At 40.3% G+C, this 19418-nt stretch overlaps 1 protein-coding gene, 1 long non-coding RNA gene and 1 pseudogene across 6 annotated transcripts in view; 1 reads left to right on the forward strand and 2 right to left on the reverse strand.

The window, feature by feature from the left end:
• LOC136237877 (uncharacterized) overlaps positions 1 to 1325 on the reverse strand; it is a 120926-nt gene extending 119601 nt beyond the window's left edge. For all 4 annotated transcript variants that reach the window (XR_010692625.1, XR_010692624.1, XR_010692623.1 and 1 more), the window contains exon 1: positions 1065 to 1325. Coding sequence is in view for 1 of the 4 variants with exons in the window: in XM_066028121.1 (XP_065884193.1) it covers positions 1065 to 1161 (97 nt within the window). In the remaining 3 variants the exon portion in view is untranslated. The remainder of the gene's footprint in view (positions 1 to 1064) is intronic.
• Positions 1326 to 1942: 617 nt separating this feature from the next.
• On the reverse strand, positions 1943 to 9812 carry LOC136238242 (uncharacterized). Of its 2 annotated transcripts, XR_010692864.1 has the most exons (5): positions 9660 to 9812; positions 6922 to 6992; positions 4154 to 6035; positions 3768 to 4095; positions 1943 to 3061 (listed from the first exon to the last, which is right to left on the reverse strand). It is a non-coding gene; the product is annotated as an uncharacterized lncRNA (long non-coding RNA). The 2 variants fall into 2 exon arrangements; XR_010692863.1 differs by having other exon boundaries at positions 4154 to 6992.
• Positions 9813 to 15867: 6055 nt separating this feature from the next.
• Positions 15868 to 18759, forward strand: LOC136238131 (zinc finger MYM-type protein 1-like; annotated as a pseudogene).
• Positions 18760 to 19418: the final 659 nt, after the last annotated feature.

The following is a 19418-nucleotide window of genomic DNA, read 5'->3' on the forward strand; positions in this document are numbered from 1 at the left end:
TGGACATCCCGCGCTGGTGATTGTTACCTTAGCATCACTGCTCATTTCACTGATGATCACTACATGCGACAGCTCGTTGCGCTCGATACTTTCCCATTGTGTGAAAGGTATACTGTTCATAATTTATTGAGCAACATTCTCACTATTTTGGAAAGTTAGGAAATAGAAGAGGATCACTTGTTTTGTGCAAAACAATGCAGCAAACATCACAGCTGCGGATAGAGATGAGGCTTTGCCCACATAAAGATTTTTCATCAGCTACATTTGCAGAGATGGCCAAGTCTAAACTTTTAGATAAAGCAAAAGAAATTGTTAGCCCGTCAGATGGAACCACTAGCTCTGGTGAAGAGCAAGAAACACTATCAGTCAGCAGCAAGAAGAAAAACAATCTACTCTATGGAAAGAATTTGACAAAGACGATCTGGATTGTCCTGTTGTACTTTCACAGGGTGAAAGAGAATTAGAACAGTACCTAGGAATTTCCCGTCTTCCACATTCTGAGGACCCAGTTAAATTCTGGAGATCTCATGGAACACATTATCCTCTTCTGGCACCTCTCTCTTGAAGAGTACTAGCTATTCCTCCAACATCAGCTGATTCTGAACGAGTATTTAGCTGTGCAGGCAATATTGTCATCATCACGGAGCTGTTTAGACTCAGAATGTTGGTATTTTTGAACAAGAACAGAGAACATATGTAGCAGTATCCAGTGTTGTTTCAACTCTCCAGGTGGTATCAAATCCAAAATACTGTGGCATAGAAAAAAGCTCAATCTCACCACTTTGTAGCACGTCTTGATCGCTTGATTCGATTTTGATCCCGGTCGCAGATGGTTCTACAAGATTATAGGTAGTGACTACCCCTTGTCATAACAGCTGCATGTAATGGTTCAAAATAAATAAAATAAAATGGCGACGCTGGCGGGGATGAGAAACGCTTGGAGAAACGAATTAAGGTTATGCCGTGATCATAGATTATATAGGCTATACATACTTTATCATAGATTAGCTATATAGCTACGCATATAATCTATGTTGCGACCTTCAAGTTTAATATTGACATACCAGATATCGGTGGCTGCAGGACCGCTGCACTTCCTACTGCTGTAAGACTGCTTACAAGTAGCCAAAACATAGCACCTCGCGGAGTACTCCAGACCATCTTTAGTCCCTTTTATCACGTCACGTAGCGGTTACTGTAGTTAGCTACGGTGTGCGGTGGCACAAGGCGCTGCGATATGAACAAAAAACAAATCAGTGATTTGGCGCCCGGACTTCAGACCCTCCAGCGGCGCAAAATGGACTTGTGCAGCTGCCTCTACACGCGTAGCACCAATCAGATCGCAGCATTTCCTTATTTAGACAATGGTATGCAGCGTTTCGTTTGATGTGTGGAGGTCTCTTATTTGCGAAGAAACCTGGTATCAGGTGTCTTACTGGTAAGACACCTGACAGTTATTTACAACCACAGTGTGGCCTACAGTTTTGCAATTAGCCTTTTGTGGACAATTAGTATTTCGCACATCACTAAACGCCAAGCGATTGCGAGCAGATTATTACAAAGAAATTACGCTCAGGTACGCTGTTATCGGGTTACCATTATTCCACGGAACGGCACGGAACGGAATGGCATATTCCGTGGCATTATTCTCCGGAACGGAACAGAGCAGACACACGTCCCCCCCCCTCCAGCGCATCAACTATAGTATCTCTTGGTGGCCATGGGCGTCCTGGAACGGCTAGATCTATAAGGGAAGTTCTATAGACTACATTCAACTCTAAATCTATAGCTATCAGGTCTGCAAAGCTATAGCATAAAAACTAGTAGTCGCAGTATTATGTCTGTTTTATTACAGTAGCTACTAATAAACTTAAAGGTTGTCTCTCAGTCCCCAAGTCTCAACTATGTATGTAGCTATACAGCATGTCTAATTTAACCTTGCTACATAGGTTGATGCCACAGTGAAAAAATTCTTACAGGAAGCAAGAATACACAGTTGAACAGCAAAAATTGAATACAATTAACTATGTTGATAACACCAACACTATCAAGTAAAATAAGTGACAAAGTATTAGCATATACAGTAGATTAACACAATTAAATTAAAAGCAGTACAGCAAATAAATGGTACAATGATATACTACACTGTAACAATTACTATACACTAATTAGTTTCAACACAGCTTTGACAACTCCAGTGTACATTCTTTGTCTAAGGTGCTTCAACAGAAACTGGAGAAATGCATACATCCCCATGGTACCATTCTGAACACTCCAAACAGCATATCATTGGAGGTCAACGAGGCATGCCAGGCATCCAGTAAGCCTTTGCTTGTTCAGTTTATTTTATTTTCAGATTTTTCTTCTTTTGCCTCTGATTGGTAACATAGAAAAACATTGTTGTTCAATACAAGATGAAAGATGGCTACACATCTTATAGGGTAGCCAAATACTAATGTGCCAGGGTTTTCACCTAAACACAGGAGCACAAACCACAATCATTACATCCAGTCTGTTTATGAACATCTACAAAGTTCAGGGTAAATTCTGGTTTTGTTGGTGTGCAGTAAACAGGCCACTTGCATTAGCTAGTTGTCATAAGAAAACATACTATCAAAACCAACGCATCTTTTCTGGTTGAGTTACTAATTGTCACCCAGTGATTTCTGTTGCTGTCAAGTATAACTTGAGTGAAAGCACTTTCAACAATCAAATAACTCAATAGCCAACATCTTGAAATTTTGTTTGAACTACTTGTTCAATATTATATTGGTTAGCATTGATAATTGCAACATTAATCCAATCACCCGACAATACCACAGCTTTGTCCACATACATGAAGTGTAACTCATCAATCCAGGAATGGGTGTCTTCATCTTTGGACGATTCTCTGTTGTATCAGCAGTCTTTTATTTTGTAGGAGGATGCTGCTTCTTTTCACCGAGTCGTATACTTTTGAACAAGTTTTTGGAAGCTTCATTGACAGGTTGACTTGATGGAGAGCTGTCCAAAAGGAGTGATCCACTGTGTGATGAGTCTTCCTCACTGCACACTAGATGATCTGCATGTTGGAGCAAACATATTAACTGTTAACATAATGATATTAACTACAAAACAAGTAAGGAAATAGTAATCCTTTCCCACTAAAAAATAAAAATGTATATGGTTAATTGTTAGTAGCAGAGCCCATATTAAAATTAGCTCTAAATAGAGTAGAAACCTGGTCAGCATGTTCTATATAATTTTATTGGTGTGAACCAAGCAGTCAAAGAAAAGTATTGAGAGAGAAAGTGGCAAAATGAGTGCTACCATTAGATGTTTGTATATCACCACCACAATGTGACACTGCAGTGCATCAAAAAGCTACTATCAATGCTATTCTTGTCCAGAAAGTAAGCAATGACATTTTGTTGTTGGCCTTGCCATTTTTTTCCTATCTAGTAAACAACTACAGGCTACCAACACTTCAGTAACTCCACCACAGGCTTAGCAAACCCATGCAGATATCAAAGAAAGAGATTTGATAAAATTCTAGCTTAATTTTCAGCCATTAAAATTATCACCAATAGTGTTCATTTTGCTCACTCAATTGATGGTAAATCCATTCTCAAGTTAGCATTAGGTTTACAGGTAAGGAGGCTCAAGGAGCTTGTAAAGCCTGATCTTTACAAAGTTGTTGCATTTAAGAAGATTATAAATTGTAGCTAGGTTTGGAGCAGTCAGGCTGTTCCGCTGAGAGACAATATGTCAAACAAACACATACTCACCTCTTTTACTGACTCTTGTCCACTCACGTAAGTTTTCAAATTCTGTGTTAGGGCCATACGTATTGCAACATACAGCAGTACTAAATTTCCTTTCATAAACCAAGTCAAAAGTTCACTGAGTGGCCTTTGTTTATAAAACTCTGAATCTCTCATCAAAATCACAGAGATCTGCTATAGTACCTAAAATGTAATTCTCAGTCCTTCTTAGCTCTGGTCTACCACATTGGTTCTGCCGTCCAGGTTGTTTTCCACTCTGGTTCTGTCATCCAGGTTGTCTTCCAGAATTGCCTTCCATTCTGGTTCTTTCTGCTATAAGCACTTTCTATAACTACAGCAAAGACTGAATTCACCACAAAAGGACTTATTTGCATTCGTCACCAACTCACCTTCTTCATCTTGTGTTCCCTCGTGTTGTCACCTCTGATGACAGTTGCAGGTCACGTGATAAAATTCCACATTGGCATAATTCGAGGCATAATTATAGCCGAAAGGCTAGTTAACGGCTACAAGAAACAGCCGGCTCGTTTTGTTTGTCACAAAAGTAACATAGTATAGTGTTTGAAAGTGATTTAGAGGATATATCTAGGCACTTTAGGCGTTCCGTTCCGGAGAATAATGCCACGGAATATGCCATTCCGTTCCGTGCCGTTCCGTGGAATAATGGTAACCCTGTTATGATTATGATTATGATTAAATACGGGTAAAGGCGTGGGTAGCTCAGAGGATTTATAGACCATCGTGGTACAAGCCATTAATTCAGTTTGTGGCCTTCACCATATTAAAGCACGCTCTGTAGACCATGCAAGACAGCCATGTTGGCACTGGCTATTCCCATTTGCTGCCATTCACACGTATCTATAATGCCTCAAACATACTTTTTATCGACTTTACAAACCTTCAGTTATTCGCGCTTCATGGCTTGCGCGCGAGCTTGCGCGACCTCACATCTTTTGCTCGCTGAAATCATAGATAACACACGTAATAAAGGATTGGCAACGCGCCTATTAAACCTGTAGTGACGTCACGTACAATCCTCGTTACGGTTCGTCATCCAGTTAACGCGCCCTCTCACCCGTTGCTAAACGCACTAGGCTGCTTCATTCCTTGTACCGTAGCAGGGTATTACTGAGTAAAGACGTAAAGCTTAGTTCAAACGAACGTACAACTACTAAGGTGAGTATCTGACGTAATAAAATAGTGAAACGCACTGTCAGTTTTAACCCAGCGCAAGATAAGGCCCACTGCTTCATGGCTTTTCACAGTTTTGGAGTTTTAACAAGGACACTAAAGTGCTTTTTTCCGAACAATATATGAAGAATTAATCGTAACCATTAGTAGAGTGTCATGCTTTGTTTTGTGTAGGCGTACCACTTACCCAAAGTATGGTTTGAAGCTGTTTCATTGTGCTGGGTTTTGGAGTTTTGTCGTGGTACCATGAGGAGAAGCATCAAGTTACTATTCAGCACAAGAGAGTTCAATGTTATGGTGGTGTTATGCAAATATGCATGAGCTCAAATTCAGATGTGGCATTAGCCATCAAAGTATGTGAAAATGGGATATAAAAGGTGTAGTGGAACAGAGCATGTTATCAACATGAAGGAGCTGTTGGTGGTAAAGAGTAGTGTATCGTGACTTCAAGCTTAGACAGGGAATGATGAGCATATCTATAAATGTAGCAGCTCACAGCAAATACCATCCACTGGATATCAAGTGACGTCCTTGTGTTTTGTCACAAAAATAGACATTTCCTTCAAGTGCTGGAAACTAAGTCTATAGCTAGTTCATTTTGTTATAATAACTGATATAAACAATGGACACATATTATATTAGTTATCTGAACTCCTAGGCACCACCTGCAGCTCAGATACCTGATAACTGAAGTTTGTACAAAATCTCTTTACACAATGTTAGTCAATTGCAAAGTATGAAAAATTAATAACTTCTCTAATAGAACACTCGCTACTCTAATAGAGTATTCAATTTTGACATACAGGTTTGGATAACTGAGATTCCACTGTACACCTGTGGAGCATTTGCCAGTAGGTTCCACATCCTAGTGTATAGCAGTGAAGGTAATTACGACTGTGTTACATTCATTGAATTCAAGCACTAGTAGCAGTATTCATATCAGATAAAACAGCAGCAACATCACAACCCTCAAAGTCAGAAATGACATGGCACACAATCTCATAAAGAAATCTTAAATTCTGAACTCTGGAATCACACAAAATCAGTGAGGCTTCCAGGTCCAGGATGGCTTGGAGTTAGCTAGATAAATGACTGATGGATGTTCCATTAACCATAGATAATAGAGTAAAGGGATAGGAAACGCAATAACGTGACGTCACAAAATACGTACATTTCTATTGGAATTCCGTGTAGTACGTCACGAACATACTCGTTACGCTTGCTGCGCTTGTATCAAAGAGAAACAAATTGTTGTAACGACAGAATTTTGTAACCAACGACTGTGAAACTTTGCTACAGTGAACTCAAGTAAGTAATCGAGGGAAATAGGATGGTATCAACCCTCAAGGAAGTTATACGCAAAATTAAAGGAGATTGAAAGTGAAAAAAACGGCCCCAAAATTACTTTAAACCACTTTACTTTCTTCGTAAATATATTCTATCCTTTTAACTGTGATAAACCTATTCCTTACCATTTAACAGAGGGAACCAGAGGAAATATCGGAGCAAAACAGGAACTGTTGCTTGAAGAAACGACTAAGTATCTTCCATTTTTAACCAAAAGTTTTAACCATCTTGCAGTACAACGCAACGGTAAAAGACTGTGTTGGTGACACGCCTAGCTTACCACAAGATTCGAAAGTGGAACCGGCTATAAAAGAAGCGGTATGGACGAGGCATGAAGGTACGATGAGTGAAAGTGTGACAGCGTGTAACAATCACGGTTAATGCGATACGCTTTGTTACAAAATCTACGGTCTGAATTCTCTCGCCAAAATCTCTCACATAGACCTAAATACTTACTGTAGTCTGTTGGATTACTATTTACGCTGCTTAGAACACTAATTCTCACAAAACTGTCTTGTCCTTTCAAGTCACGCGTAACGGAAATCAAACCGGAAATCGCTTGCGTTTCCTATCCCTTTACTCTATTATCTATGCATTAACTGATCTGTGCAAAGCACACCTGCATCTCCATTGAGGCTGTCGGCTACTCCATTTTCTGCAATAATAGAAGTGTGAAATTCCAAGTAAAACCTAGATAAAGATTTATATTATTGAAATTCTAGCAAACACTTGAAATCCCTAAACATTACACAATTTAGAGATGTTGGTTGAGAGGTCTGTCACTCAGTGAAATTTTGTTGATCAAAGTTCAGAAATTTGTCAAACGATTACTTTCTTTGGATACTTTCCACATACCTAAAACAACAGCCATTGCAAGATCTTTCATGTAAATATAGCCCCCTTGGCATGGTTTCCTACAAACAATTAGCCTCACCATTGAAATTTCAGTGCTTACTGCACTATTTAGTTGTTCACTTTACATGGTCATAGCACACAGTAACAGTTGTCAACAGCACATGCATTATTAAGATAGCTGAATTTGACTGACCCCTGGCGCTATACAACACACATGTGAACAACACAACAAAAACAGAATGGAGTGTTCAGTGAACTCTTGTCCTCCACCACACACACAGCCTAAGCCGGCAGCTGTACCTATTGCCACCCAAAAAACCAACACTGGGATGCCTGTGCACCACTCAGGCACTATAGTCTTGTGCAGAATCCTCCTGGGACTATATAGATCTCACAGGGAGAGGTCGCAGAACCCAAAGTTCCACAACGACCACTAAGTTGGGACAAGGACAGTGAGGCAGCATAGCCAAGTGGCTAGAGCACTAGCCTGGTAATTGAAAGGTTCCAGGTTTGGTTCCTGGGTTTGCAAATTTAGTGTTTCCTTGAGCAAGAAACTTTGTTCACATTGCTCCAGCTGTATACAGTTGGGGACCTGGTGAGCTGTCACAGCAACATCAATGGGTTTTATATTTTCAACCGAAGGAATTGAAAACTTACTTCAACAATTGGATACTAGCAAGGCTCCAGGTCCTGATGGGATTCCTACGCAAATACTGAAATTATGCAGAGCTGAAATTGCACCTATACTCCAGGTAATTTTTACTCAATCTTTTACCACCAACAATCTTCCAACTGACTGGCTAACAGCAAATGTTGTCCCTGTACATAAGAAAGGCAACCGAAACTCAGCTAATAATTATCGACCAATTTCTCTTACCTCTACCTGTTGCAAGGTAATGGAACATATTGTTTTTCACTCAATTATGAATCATGTAGACCAAAATAATATCCTCAATAATTGCCAACACGGTTTTAGGCCTAAGTACTCATGTCAATCCCAACTAGTAATGCTAACAGAGGAAATCTTAAAGGTAATGGACCAACAGAAACAAATAGATCTAATTTTATTAGATTTCTCAAAAGCTTTTGACTCAGTTCCTCATAAACGATTATTACAGAAACTATCACACTATGGAATACAAGGAGACCTTCATCAATGGATTAAGGCTTGGCTAACACAACGCAAACAAAGAGTAGTGCTAAATAATGTAACTTCCAGGTTTGTTCCAGTAAAGTCAGGTGTCCCACAAGGCACTGTACTTGGGCCATTAATGTTCCTACTTTACATCAATGACATATCTACAAATATCAACTCCTCGATTCGTCTCTTTGCCGATGACTGTATTATTTACAGAATTATTGATTCAGAAGAAGACAATAGTATCCTACAACAAGATCTAAATAAAGTCTTCCACTGGGCTAAAACTTGGCAAATGAAACTAAATGTTGAAAAGTGTGTTTTTCTACGTTGTTCAAGAAGCAAAACTCCCATGCTCACCACCTACAGCATTGACAATAAAGCTCTGGAACTGAAGAGTCAGCATCCATATCTAGGGGTCATATTCCACCAATCAATGTCTTGGTCCCACCACATCGATCATCTTTGCGGCAAAGCAACTAAAAGTCTCAACTTTCTTAAACGTAATATAAGTAAATGCTCCAAAGAAGTTAAGATAACAGCCTATTTAACATCAATACGTCCTCTGCTGGAATATGCTAGTTGTGTCTGGGACCCTCACCAGCTATACTTAATTAATACTTTAGAGAAGGTACAACGTCGTGCTGCAAGATGGGTAGCATCGGATTACAATCCAATGAGTAGTGTCACTTACCTGTTGGATCAACTGCATTGGAAGAGCCTACAGAGCAGAAGATGTATTGATCGTTTGAACTTACTATATAGAGTATTACATCACGCTTTGCCATCTATCCAGCTCCCTGAGTATTTCAAGCCTACTTCATATCCAACTAGATTGCATCACCAATACAGATATATAATTCCTCCAACTAGAACACTTGCTTACCAACAGAGTTACTTTCCAGGAACTATCAAGCAATGGAATAACCTCCCTAATCACATCATCGATACAGAGTCACTAGAACAGTTTAATAATTGTATTTTTGGACTAGATTTGTTGTAATTAACCCCCTTTTTGTTTTGAGGGTCCCCCCCCCCTCCTGGATGTAACCAGCACTGAGTGCTGTCTTTCCAGTATCTAATCATAATCATAATCATAATCATAATGGGTACCTGGCGTTTACTGGGGAAGTAAATTCCCAATATACATACAATATCCATTTCGAGCTCTCCATTAAAAAAAACATTGCCACTGAATACATAAGGTATTTGCTGCTGAAGTCCTAAACGAGCATACAATCGGCTTAAATCCTGGTTTACATAGTCCATCCTTATTATGACCTACTGTAGCTGGCTACCAGGAGCGCATAGAATCCTTGATAGAATTCGATGCTCATGTGAAACGGTAAGACTCCACGACTCACCAAGTTGCTGCCGCGCCCAAAATCCGCTGGTTGATAGCTCACTACGATCGATACTGGTTACATGAGTAGTTCCTCTCTATTACTGGATAGCGAAATAACAGCACTGGGAACGATAAAGCGGAGCATTCATGACGGGTAGCCGTATCTATGACAATAGACGCGCATAAGTTACATAATAAGTCACGCGACCGTAACGAGGATTGTCTAATAGTTGCTATGCGCGTTGCCAATCCTTATTACGTGTATTATCTATGCTGAAATACCCTAGGTGTTTACAATGGGAACTCTCTATACTAACTAACTGCTTCTACGCCATTGTCTAAAACACGTAGACAGTCACAATAGGCGTCTTCGAGGATTTAAAAACCATCGGTGACGTCACCTCAGGTTTTTAAATCCTCGAAGACACCTATTCAGTCGAAACGCAACCGTCACAAATTACGCTTTATTACCTCGGTTTAGTTGCGCGGTCTTTATTCGCCGGGAAAACAAAACGCTTTTCACTGTGGGCACCACCTAAATTAACAGCGCTCGCTAGCTTCGACGGCTACGTCTTACGACAAGTTACATTAATATACGGAACAACACGTCACTAAGCTTTCCCAATGCACTGATATCTAGCAGCTGCACTGCCTTAGCAACAAGCTCCAACGCGGTCAGCAAACATGGTAAGTTTATCACATTGTGGTTTTCATGTGTGGTACAATTTGTTTCAGAGTATGTGGGGCTTCGTAATCATGCTAAACGCGTAGAGAAATGTTTAGTGTAGATAACAAAATAATAAAAACTTGTGCACTATGGCTGTAGTACCCACTATACATTTATACAATAATAGCATGATAATACAATATTTAACAATAGTCATCAGATGGAGTGGACTCTCCAAGTAAGGAAAGATCTGCCACTTGCTCTCAGCCAGCTGACAGTGTGAAGTGCTGCACCCTATGTGGTGATAGAGGTAATGGTAAGCAAATGACTAAGTACAGTTACTGGGGGAGTGCTGAAAAGCATTTTGTGTACACACACCTTGGAAAATGCCCCCCAGATGAAAGCTATGTTTGTAAGAAACATTTAGTAGAAGCCAAACGACACCATAATGACAACACATTTACACCAAAATGGAAAAAGGCTAATGAAGTTCACGATTCTCCTAAAGGCTGTATACATCCACAGTGTCATGACAGATTTCCTGAAAAACTTATGAAGCCTGCTTTTGCCACAATCACTGCATTGAAGACTCACCTTGAAGTGCAGGTAGCTGATGACATCCCATTTCTGTTGTGTCCAGCTTGTTACAGCAAGGTATACCATCAGTTTAACTCCCCAAGTAGATGTTCATCTTGTGGAGCTACATCAAAACATGGACAAAAATTCATTCGCTACAGTCCCAATCCTACACTGATATCACAGTACCTCACAGAAACAATTGGTACTGAGATAGTCATAGGACCAAGTGACAGAATATGTACAAGCTGCTACAACACACATAGTAGCATAATCAAGTCCATAGAATGCCAACTGAATGGAACAGATGAGATGCTAGAAAAAGAAATTGAAACATGGGAGGTCACCATTAGAAGACATGATGACGATAAACTAACAAATGCAATTCTTACTGCAGTGCTTTTTGTTGCCCAGTCTTTACTGTCACAAAAGGCTGTTCTCCTGCCATGGGTATGCCAAGTATTCCTTGAAGCCTATGGAGTCCAGTATAGTGAAGATGTGAAGTCGGTCAACCTAGAAGAGAGAGAAAGGATAATTCAATTTTCATCTCGGTGGCTACTAGATCACCTTATTGTTCACCTCCATCCCTATATGATGTACAAGTGTGTACACATGAGATTTGGTACGGTGTTGTACCGAAGAGGGGCAGATCTCTTGGTTGCCTTGTCTTGGGCTCTCAGTTCATCACAGCTTGTGTCATCATTTGAACCTAGTAAACATCATCATAAATCACAAAGTAAGCATCCTAACACAGAGACCACACTAAAGGAAGCTAGTGTTATAATAAATGACCTAATCCATGAAGAAATCAACAAATTATCACCATCACTTTTAATCAGTATTGATGATAGTCTCAACAATGTGAACCCGTTACTACTACAATTCTTAACATTTATCACCGACACCATTCGAGAACGTAAAACTTCTAGCATTACCTCACATGCAAAGAAAATTCGACTGTTTTTTATCCTGTGCCAATTAATGTTTTGTACCAATCCTAAGAAACCACCACCAATCTACGACATAGTAGCAGATACCATCGAAGTTTGTGGGGGATCTCGCAAACTTACGAGAATTTTAAACAGATTGGGATGTTCCAGTTCCCCAGACACCCATGACAGATTCGTGACATACCATGCTACGGCTCGACGTCAGGCAGCAATCTGGGATAAAATTTCAACTACATACTTTACTGTAGCCTCAATTGATAACTTCGACATGCTACAGAGTTATTCTGCTGTTTACTGTGGTGATCAACAGCGGAGTTACCATGGGACAACTCTGCAGCTTGTACAACCAGGAGTACCATTAATACTAACATCAAGCAATGAGTTTCAATCTGAACTAGAGACAGCCACTACAGCAGCAGGTACAGATGTGGAGATGACCACACCTCCACCACAATCACCTCCCATTAGTATTGAAGAAAGCAATCCAGCTTTTACAACCAATAAACTGATTCGACAGCAGCAACGACAAATGTCACCAGAGAACTCTCCTCACAAGCACGGAAAGAATGGACCCAAGCGCCAAAGGACTGTGTCAGTTAACAGCTTAGTACCTTCTCTACAGACCAATTTAGATACACTACCACCACCTCAACTCACACTTACCTTAGAGAGTTTCCAAGAGAACAACCATCAAGCAAATGAGAGGATATCATTGGACAATAAGCTGTTTTCATACATTATCCAGAAGTATTGTTTGCACTACCACCAACACACAGATAGCGTTTCACCAAATGCTGTTATCAGTGATGTTAGAGTATTTCTAGATGACAACAGGCACTGTGATTTACAGCACACACAGTGTACATCAGCTGTACATTATATGGAATTATTGGATGAGAACCCTGACTGTGCAGAGACAATGTCAATGGTAGCAGAAGATCTGTTGGCAAGATTTGATGGAGTCCAGGATGGATGGGTGATTTTAGTGGGAGATGGGAAGACCTATAGACACCTCATGAATGTCAAGAAACAGTATAGCACAATGTTGAGAAAGCTACTAATTTTTCCAGGAGACTGGCACATTATGAAAAACTACCAGCCTATTTTAATGAAGGAATACTACTCTGCCGGTCTAAGAGAGCTGGCTAAGAATTCTGGCTATCATGGGACCACACTTAAGTCGTTGGAGCACTGTTCAAACTTTAAACGTACACACTATTTCTTGCTGCAAACATGGGAGGCCTTATACAGGGAAATGTGGCGTGCGTATGTTTTAACCAATAAGACTACCATCACTGAGGATGTCACTTGCATACTCCTTACTGGCATACAGACAAAGAACTCACCTAAGAACATGATGGAGAGAATTTGTGAACTGGTGAAGGACAGCAACAGTGGAGAAGACTTCAAGAAGTTTGTGAAACAGATGGGTGAAAATGACAAAACATGGAAGTTTTGGGCCCAGTTTGTTTTTACCGACTGTTTTTGTTACTTTGCTCTGTATTTAGCCATAAGGAGTAGCAATTGGGAGTTACGCATAACCAGTTTAAAGCTAATGGCTCCCATGTTTGCAGCATTTGACAGGGAATATTATGCCAGAATATTGCCCCACCATCTTGGTGAGATTCAACACTACCCACCAGTGCTTTTGAATTGCTTGGAAAGAGGAGCATTTACTGTCAAGCTAACTCAGCAACATTGGCGAGCTGTAGCCCTCGATGAGGCACATGAAATGTGCATTAATAAAGATTTAAAGACTGCCATAGCTCGCCCTACTAAACCTTACCTGCAGAAAACCACATTGTTTTTAAATGATCGAATTAAAGTACACAAAAATCTTATTCAAGAATTGTTCCCAGAACGTTTCGAACACCACAAAGAGTCAAATAATAACATCCTTGATGATTCTCCTCAGGCATGCAAATATGAACAAAACATCAAACAGCTTTGCAGTGTTGCTTCAGAAAATCAGTTGTTTTGTGTACAGCCTAAGAATAGAGAGCTTTTGAATGTATTCACTGGACAAGTAGCCACCAATGAACAAGCATGTGATATGCTTTCGTTTCGTCAGATTGGAGAGCAAGCATTTCAGGATTACGTCAAGTACCACATGTTGCAGTATCCAACCACAACAAAGCCCACTCTAAGACAACATAAACTGTTGACTATGGCAACGAAAAAAACAGTTAAACCTAAGGGCACAGCCAAGGAGAGAGATGATAAACATCTAATCACATGTTTACGACGCCATTTAGTTTGGTCCAACTATCATAAGCTTGGGAGCCCATCAGAAGTACAATATTCAGAATGGCCACGGGCACTAGCGGATGAGCAAGGTAATCCTCACAAAGGTAATAAGAGCACTTGGACCACTAAGCTGGCTAGCCGGTATCAGTCAGCTGATGCTCCCATCCTAGTTTCACACTTGCCATTTATACCTCACATTGCTATTATCGATGCCATGTTTATACTAAACACAAGACCACTTCGCCAAACTAAGACTTTCTCTGAATATACAGTCTTTCTTTTTAATCAGTTCATTCTACAACACTTTAAGGCCGGTACATCAGAGGTTCATTTAATATTTGACAAACCTAATGTGCAAGCGTTTAACCCCAAACAGTTTGAGCAGGCAAGACGGTACTCAAACAGCAACACTGACCATCAACATGGCTCTTTTGGTCCTGACGCTCAAGTACCAAACAAGTGGCAGGAGTGTTTACAGTGTCAACAGTGCAAGCGATTATTAGTTGAAGCTGTTGGGCTAGCTCTACTTCAGAAGGGACGCTATCTCCTAACATCTAAACAACGACTGATTCTAGCTGGGTGTTTCTCGGGTTTAGGTGAGAACACTGCATGGTTGTTAAGCCCCAGTGAACTTGTTGCAGAGCAACTTGAGGAGTACTACTCAACTGCACAAGAAGCTGACACCAGAATGTGGCGCCATGCTGTGCAGTCACAAGCTAGCAGTGTTCTCATCTATTCCCCAGATACTGATGTCTACAACATTGGATTAAGTTTCGTGAAGCAACATCCTACAACTACATACATAGTACAAATTAATGTTCCACACTCTGACAGCAACAAGTACATCAACATCAATAACTTACAAACAGCAATGTTGAAAGACTTTGATTTAAGGAGTATGCGGCAGAATGACCTGGGCTTGGTATTGCAAACTTTATTTATTTGCTCAGGATGTGATTACATCTCCTACTTCAGGTCCATAGGCAAGGCTACAGTACTCAATTGTTTCTTTCAGTATGCATCATTTATCTGTGGACAAAACATGCCTGGTTGTTTACATGATACATCACCACATAACAAAGAACAAGGATTTTTAGCCTTTGTTAGATTGGTCGGATCATTGTATTTTAGAAAGCATTTAAAAACATTTGAAGCAGCTAAAGGACATAAAACCCCCATCCACCTTTATAACTCCATAGATCCATTGTTACAAACTGAAGAGAGGCACCGGCTATGGCTAAACCAAATTAGAGAAGTAGTTGGTACCAGAATCATCCATGAAGAGGAAAGAGTACCCACTGTGACATCTCTTTGGCAGCACTGGCTACGATCATGCTGGATTAGTCAAATGTGGCAGCAATCTAGTAAGCCAGACATTTACGGATCACTACCACCCCCAAATGACTATGGTTGGAAACTGACTGATGGAAACTACACCATTGAATGGGAATCCCCTGATACGCAACAGAAAATAAGGGATAACATAGAATTTTTGCTGAAAGGTTGCAGCTGTAAAAGTGGCTGCAATACTATGAAATGTGGATGCAGAAGGAAACAAAGAAAGTGTGGTCCAGGGTGCCTATGCCAAAGTTGTATGAACACTGATGAATGTGAGAGTAGCAGCAGTGAAGATGAAGAGATTGATTTTGAAGGAACCAGCTGTGATGAACTTGAAGTAGTATTAGAGCCAATAGAAGAAGAGATTATAACTGAAGATGACTTTTACAGGGGCGTAGGAGCCACAGGTGCGCCGGGTGCTGGCGCACCCCTTTGATTTTAGCACATATCACGTGATCGTACATCACGTGATTCCTTTTGTATTGTACCCGAGTAATGGACAAGTGTCAGAGACGTATCGTCGAGTTTGTGGCAAGCAAGAAGAAAGCTGCTAGCACAGGTGCTAGGCCGAACAGCACAACCCAAGTTATAATCATCGATGATTCCGATCGAGATTCCGATAGTCAAGAAATGGATACAATTGAAGCGACCACGTTTTCATCCGTTTCCGCTGATGTTCCGGTTCGACAGTTAGACGAAGATTCGGATGAAGACGTTGAAAATGAAGAGGAAATACAGCTGATCCCACAGGTTAGTGCTGTTACACAACAATCACGCGAACAATTAAGCGAAGAAACGGTGTCTCAAGTGGACTCTCCAAGTAGTAATCTTGTAGGCACGCCGGAAATTAGTATTAGTGTAGCAAGGAACACAGCTTCTGACAGTGCCACTGTTTGTAGCACATCAGATGGCTGTGGTTGTGTTGGTTGTAGTGATTTAACTAGGCCAAACCAGCCATTGGATGTGTCCAAATCAAAATGTATGCAATCACATCTTAGCAAAGAAAGGCAGCTAGGGCAGAAGAAACAATACAATAGATCCATACAAACATCCTGGTATAATAAATACCCTTGGATTACTGTCTGCACCGGTCGGTATAAAATATACTGTAGGATCTGTTGCTTAGCAAAGCAACACGGACTATTGTCAACTTCAGTGCTTAAAAATTCATCATTTATCGGTGATGGATTTGGTAATTGGAACAAAGCCCTTGAAAGATTTCACATGCATGAAAATAGTGATATGCATCGTGAAGCAGTAGAGCGGCTTCAGTTGAGGGAGTCTAGTATCCACATTGGCTGTATACTAGACACCAGAGCTGCTCCTGAGCAAGAATTTCACAGGAGCATGCTTCTAAAGTTGTTACGGGCAATCAAATTTTTAGGAAAACAGGGTTTGGCTATTAGGGGTCACAATGAAAATGCAGAGGCTTTTCAAGGTAATCTGTACCAACTTCTCCTGTTACAAGCAGAAGATTGCCCAGGCATGAACAAATGGCTGAGACAACGTGAGTACATTTCACCAACAATTGTAGATGAGCTAATAAAATCAATGGGGAAAAGCATTCTCAGAGACATCATAAGTGAAGTCAGTAGTGCCCCATGGTATGCTATAATTGCTGACGAAGCCACTGATGTTTCAGGTACTGAGCAAGTATCTGTATCAGTTCGTTGGGTTAATAATTGCTATGAAGTTCATGAAGACCTCTTGGGCTTGAAAGAACTCCCTAATACTAAAGCCGTGACCATCCACCATGAAATCAAAGATGTGCTGATGAGATGTTCGTTGTCTATATCTCAGTGTAGAGGGCAGGCTTACGATGGAGCTAGCAACATGAGCGGCATAAAGAATGGGGCCCAGGCACTATTCAAACAAGAAGAACCTAAAGCTCTTTATGTTCATTGCTTAGCACACAGTTTAAATCTATGTGTACAAGATGTTTCTAAAAAGTGCAAGCTTCTCCGAAACACCCTGGATTTTATTTATAACTTGGTCCAGCTTATAAAATTTTCTCCTAAAAGGCTAAACCTTTTTGAAACTTTAAAAAGCGATGTGACAGTGAACACAGGTGAAACACTGCCTTCATTGAGGACTCTCTGTCCAACTCGATGGACTGTGAGACATGGGGCTATAGCGAGTGTTTTAAAGAATTACAAAGTATTGTTAACTGCTCTTGATACCATACAGGAAGGGCATGATGAATATGCTGCAAAGGCAAGCGGGCTGTTAAATCGGATGGAGCAGTTTGATACTTTTTTTTGGCTTAAAACTGGCTCACCAGATATTTGCTCCAGCTGAGCAGTGCTCCACCAATATTCAAGCAGTTAACATTACTGTTCAAGAAGCAATGAAGGCTGCCAATGTGCTTATTTCTCATCTTCGTTCAATACGAAATGAAAGCACATTTAATTGTTTTTATGAACGTGTCATCCATGAGTCACAGTCTCTGACTGCAGAACCCAAGTTGCCTAGAATCCACAAATTGCCTAGAAGGCTGGACCATGGGTCTTCTGCACCTCATCAACACTCGTGTACAAGAGACATGTATCGACAAACTTACTATGAGGCCATTGATACAGTATCAGAAGAAGTTAAAAGGCGATTTGATCAATCAGATATCCAATTGATCCGAGATATAGAGACCCTGTTGCTAACATGTGCTAATGGTACTGGTACAGACTCGTTGTCTCAGGCTTTAGTTAGGTTTCTTGAAGGAGATGTAGATGTCGAGCATTTGAAAGTTCAGTTGCGCATGCTGCCTGATGCGATAAAAACTGCACTCAATGGTACCATCAAAAGAGTCACCAATGTTAGAACTATAGCAGATGCCATGATGCAATCAGAAATTTATCAAAATATGCTCTGTGAAGTTAATAAAGTTCTTTTGCTATATTTCACATTTCCTGTGACTACTTCCACTGCTGAAAGATCATTTTCAAGTCTCCGTAGAATTAAAACTTACTTGCGGAATACGATTAGTGCCTGTAAATTGAACAACCTGTTGCTTATGCATGTTCACCAGCATAGAACTGATAAATTAGATTTAGTTTCAATTGCGAGGGAATTTATATCTGTCAACTCCAGAAGAATGAACTATTTTGGCAAAACAATGTAACAAACTATTTTGGTAAAACAATGTAACACTCTATTCATAATATGTAGCTACTTAGTTTTATTGTGTGTATTAACTTTCCTTTACAGCATGCATTCTCAATGCTCATGTACATAATGCCATTATACCAGTAGCTATACTACATATATATATCAAGTCAGTATTAATTCCATTGATTTTATGTTGTAACATGTTCAGTTTAATCTAATTACATGAATTTTATGCAGTATTTTTGCTATAATGTCGTCAGCGTCTGGGGGGCTGCGCCCCCCAGACCCCCTGCAGGTGAGTCGCCTCCAGCCTCAGCACCCTTGCCCTCAAAATCTTCCTACGCTGCTGTTTTATGATACTACTTATGAATACTACATTGTTTAACAATATTTTATGTATCAGTTTTTGTGTAAGTTAATGAGGTCTCATACTACACTCTATCAGTTTGCACGTGGTACAATTTGTTTCACAAAAGCACATACTTTTATATTGCTTATACAAGTAGGCCATACAAACCTTTCAAAATCCGTAAAGTCAGATTTTGTGCACTCCTCATCAGTTTTCAAAGGTGGATAAAAGTTCGGGGCAGTTAAAGAACGTCAACTTTTTCATAGACAAATACTTCCAACTCGTGAGTTCCAATGATTAACGAACTAAACAGCTGTCTTCGCCATGTATTCTCAAAGACATTTTTAGCAAAAACACCACTGCATCTCTTCAAACAAACGCTAAGTCTCGCATCCACGTGGCACTTCGAAATCGCCATTTTTCACATTACGTAATAATTGCGCTGCAACTAAAAATGCCCATTTTTTGACGGTTGCGTTTCGACTGTATTGGCGAGTGTCTAACTATTACATAGAGGAAGGGGCGGGTGCTAATGAACCAAGAAATAGA

The sequence above is a fragment of the Dysidea avara genome, chromosome 11, assembly GCF_963678975.1.
Source record: "Dysidea avara chromosome 11, odDysAvar1.4, whole genome shotgun sequence".
Lineage (NCBI taxonomy): Eukaryota > Metazoa > Porifera > Demospongiae > Dictyoceratida > Dysideidae > Dysidea > Dysidea avara.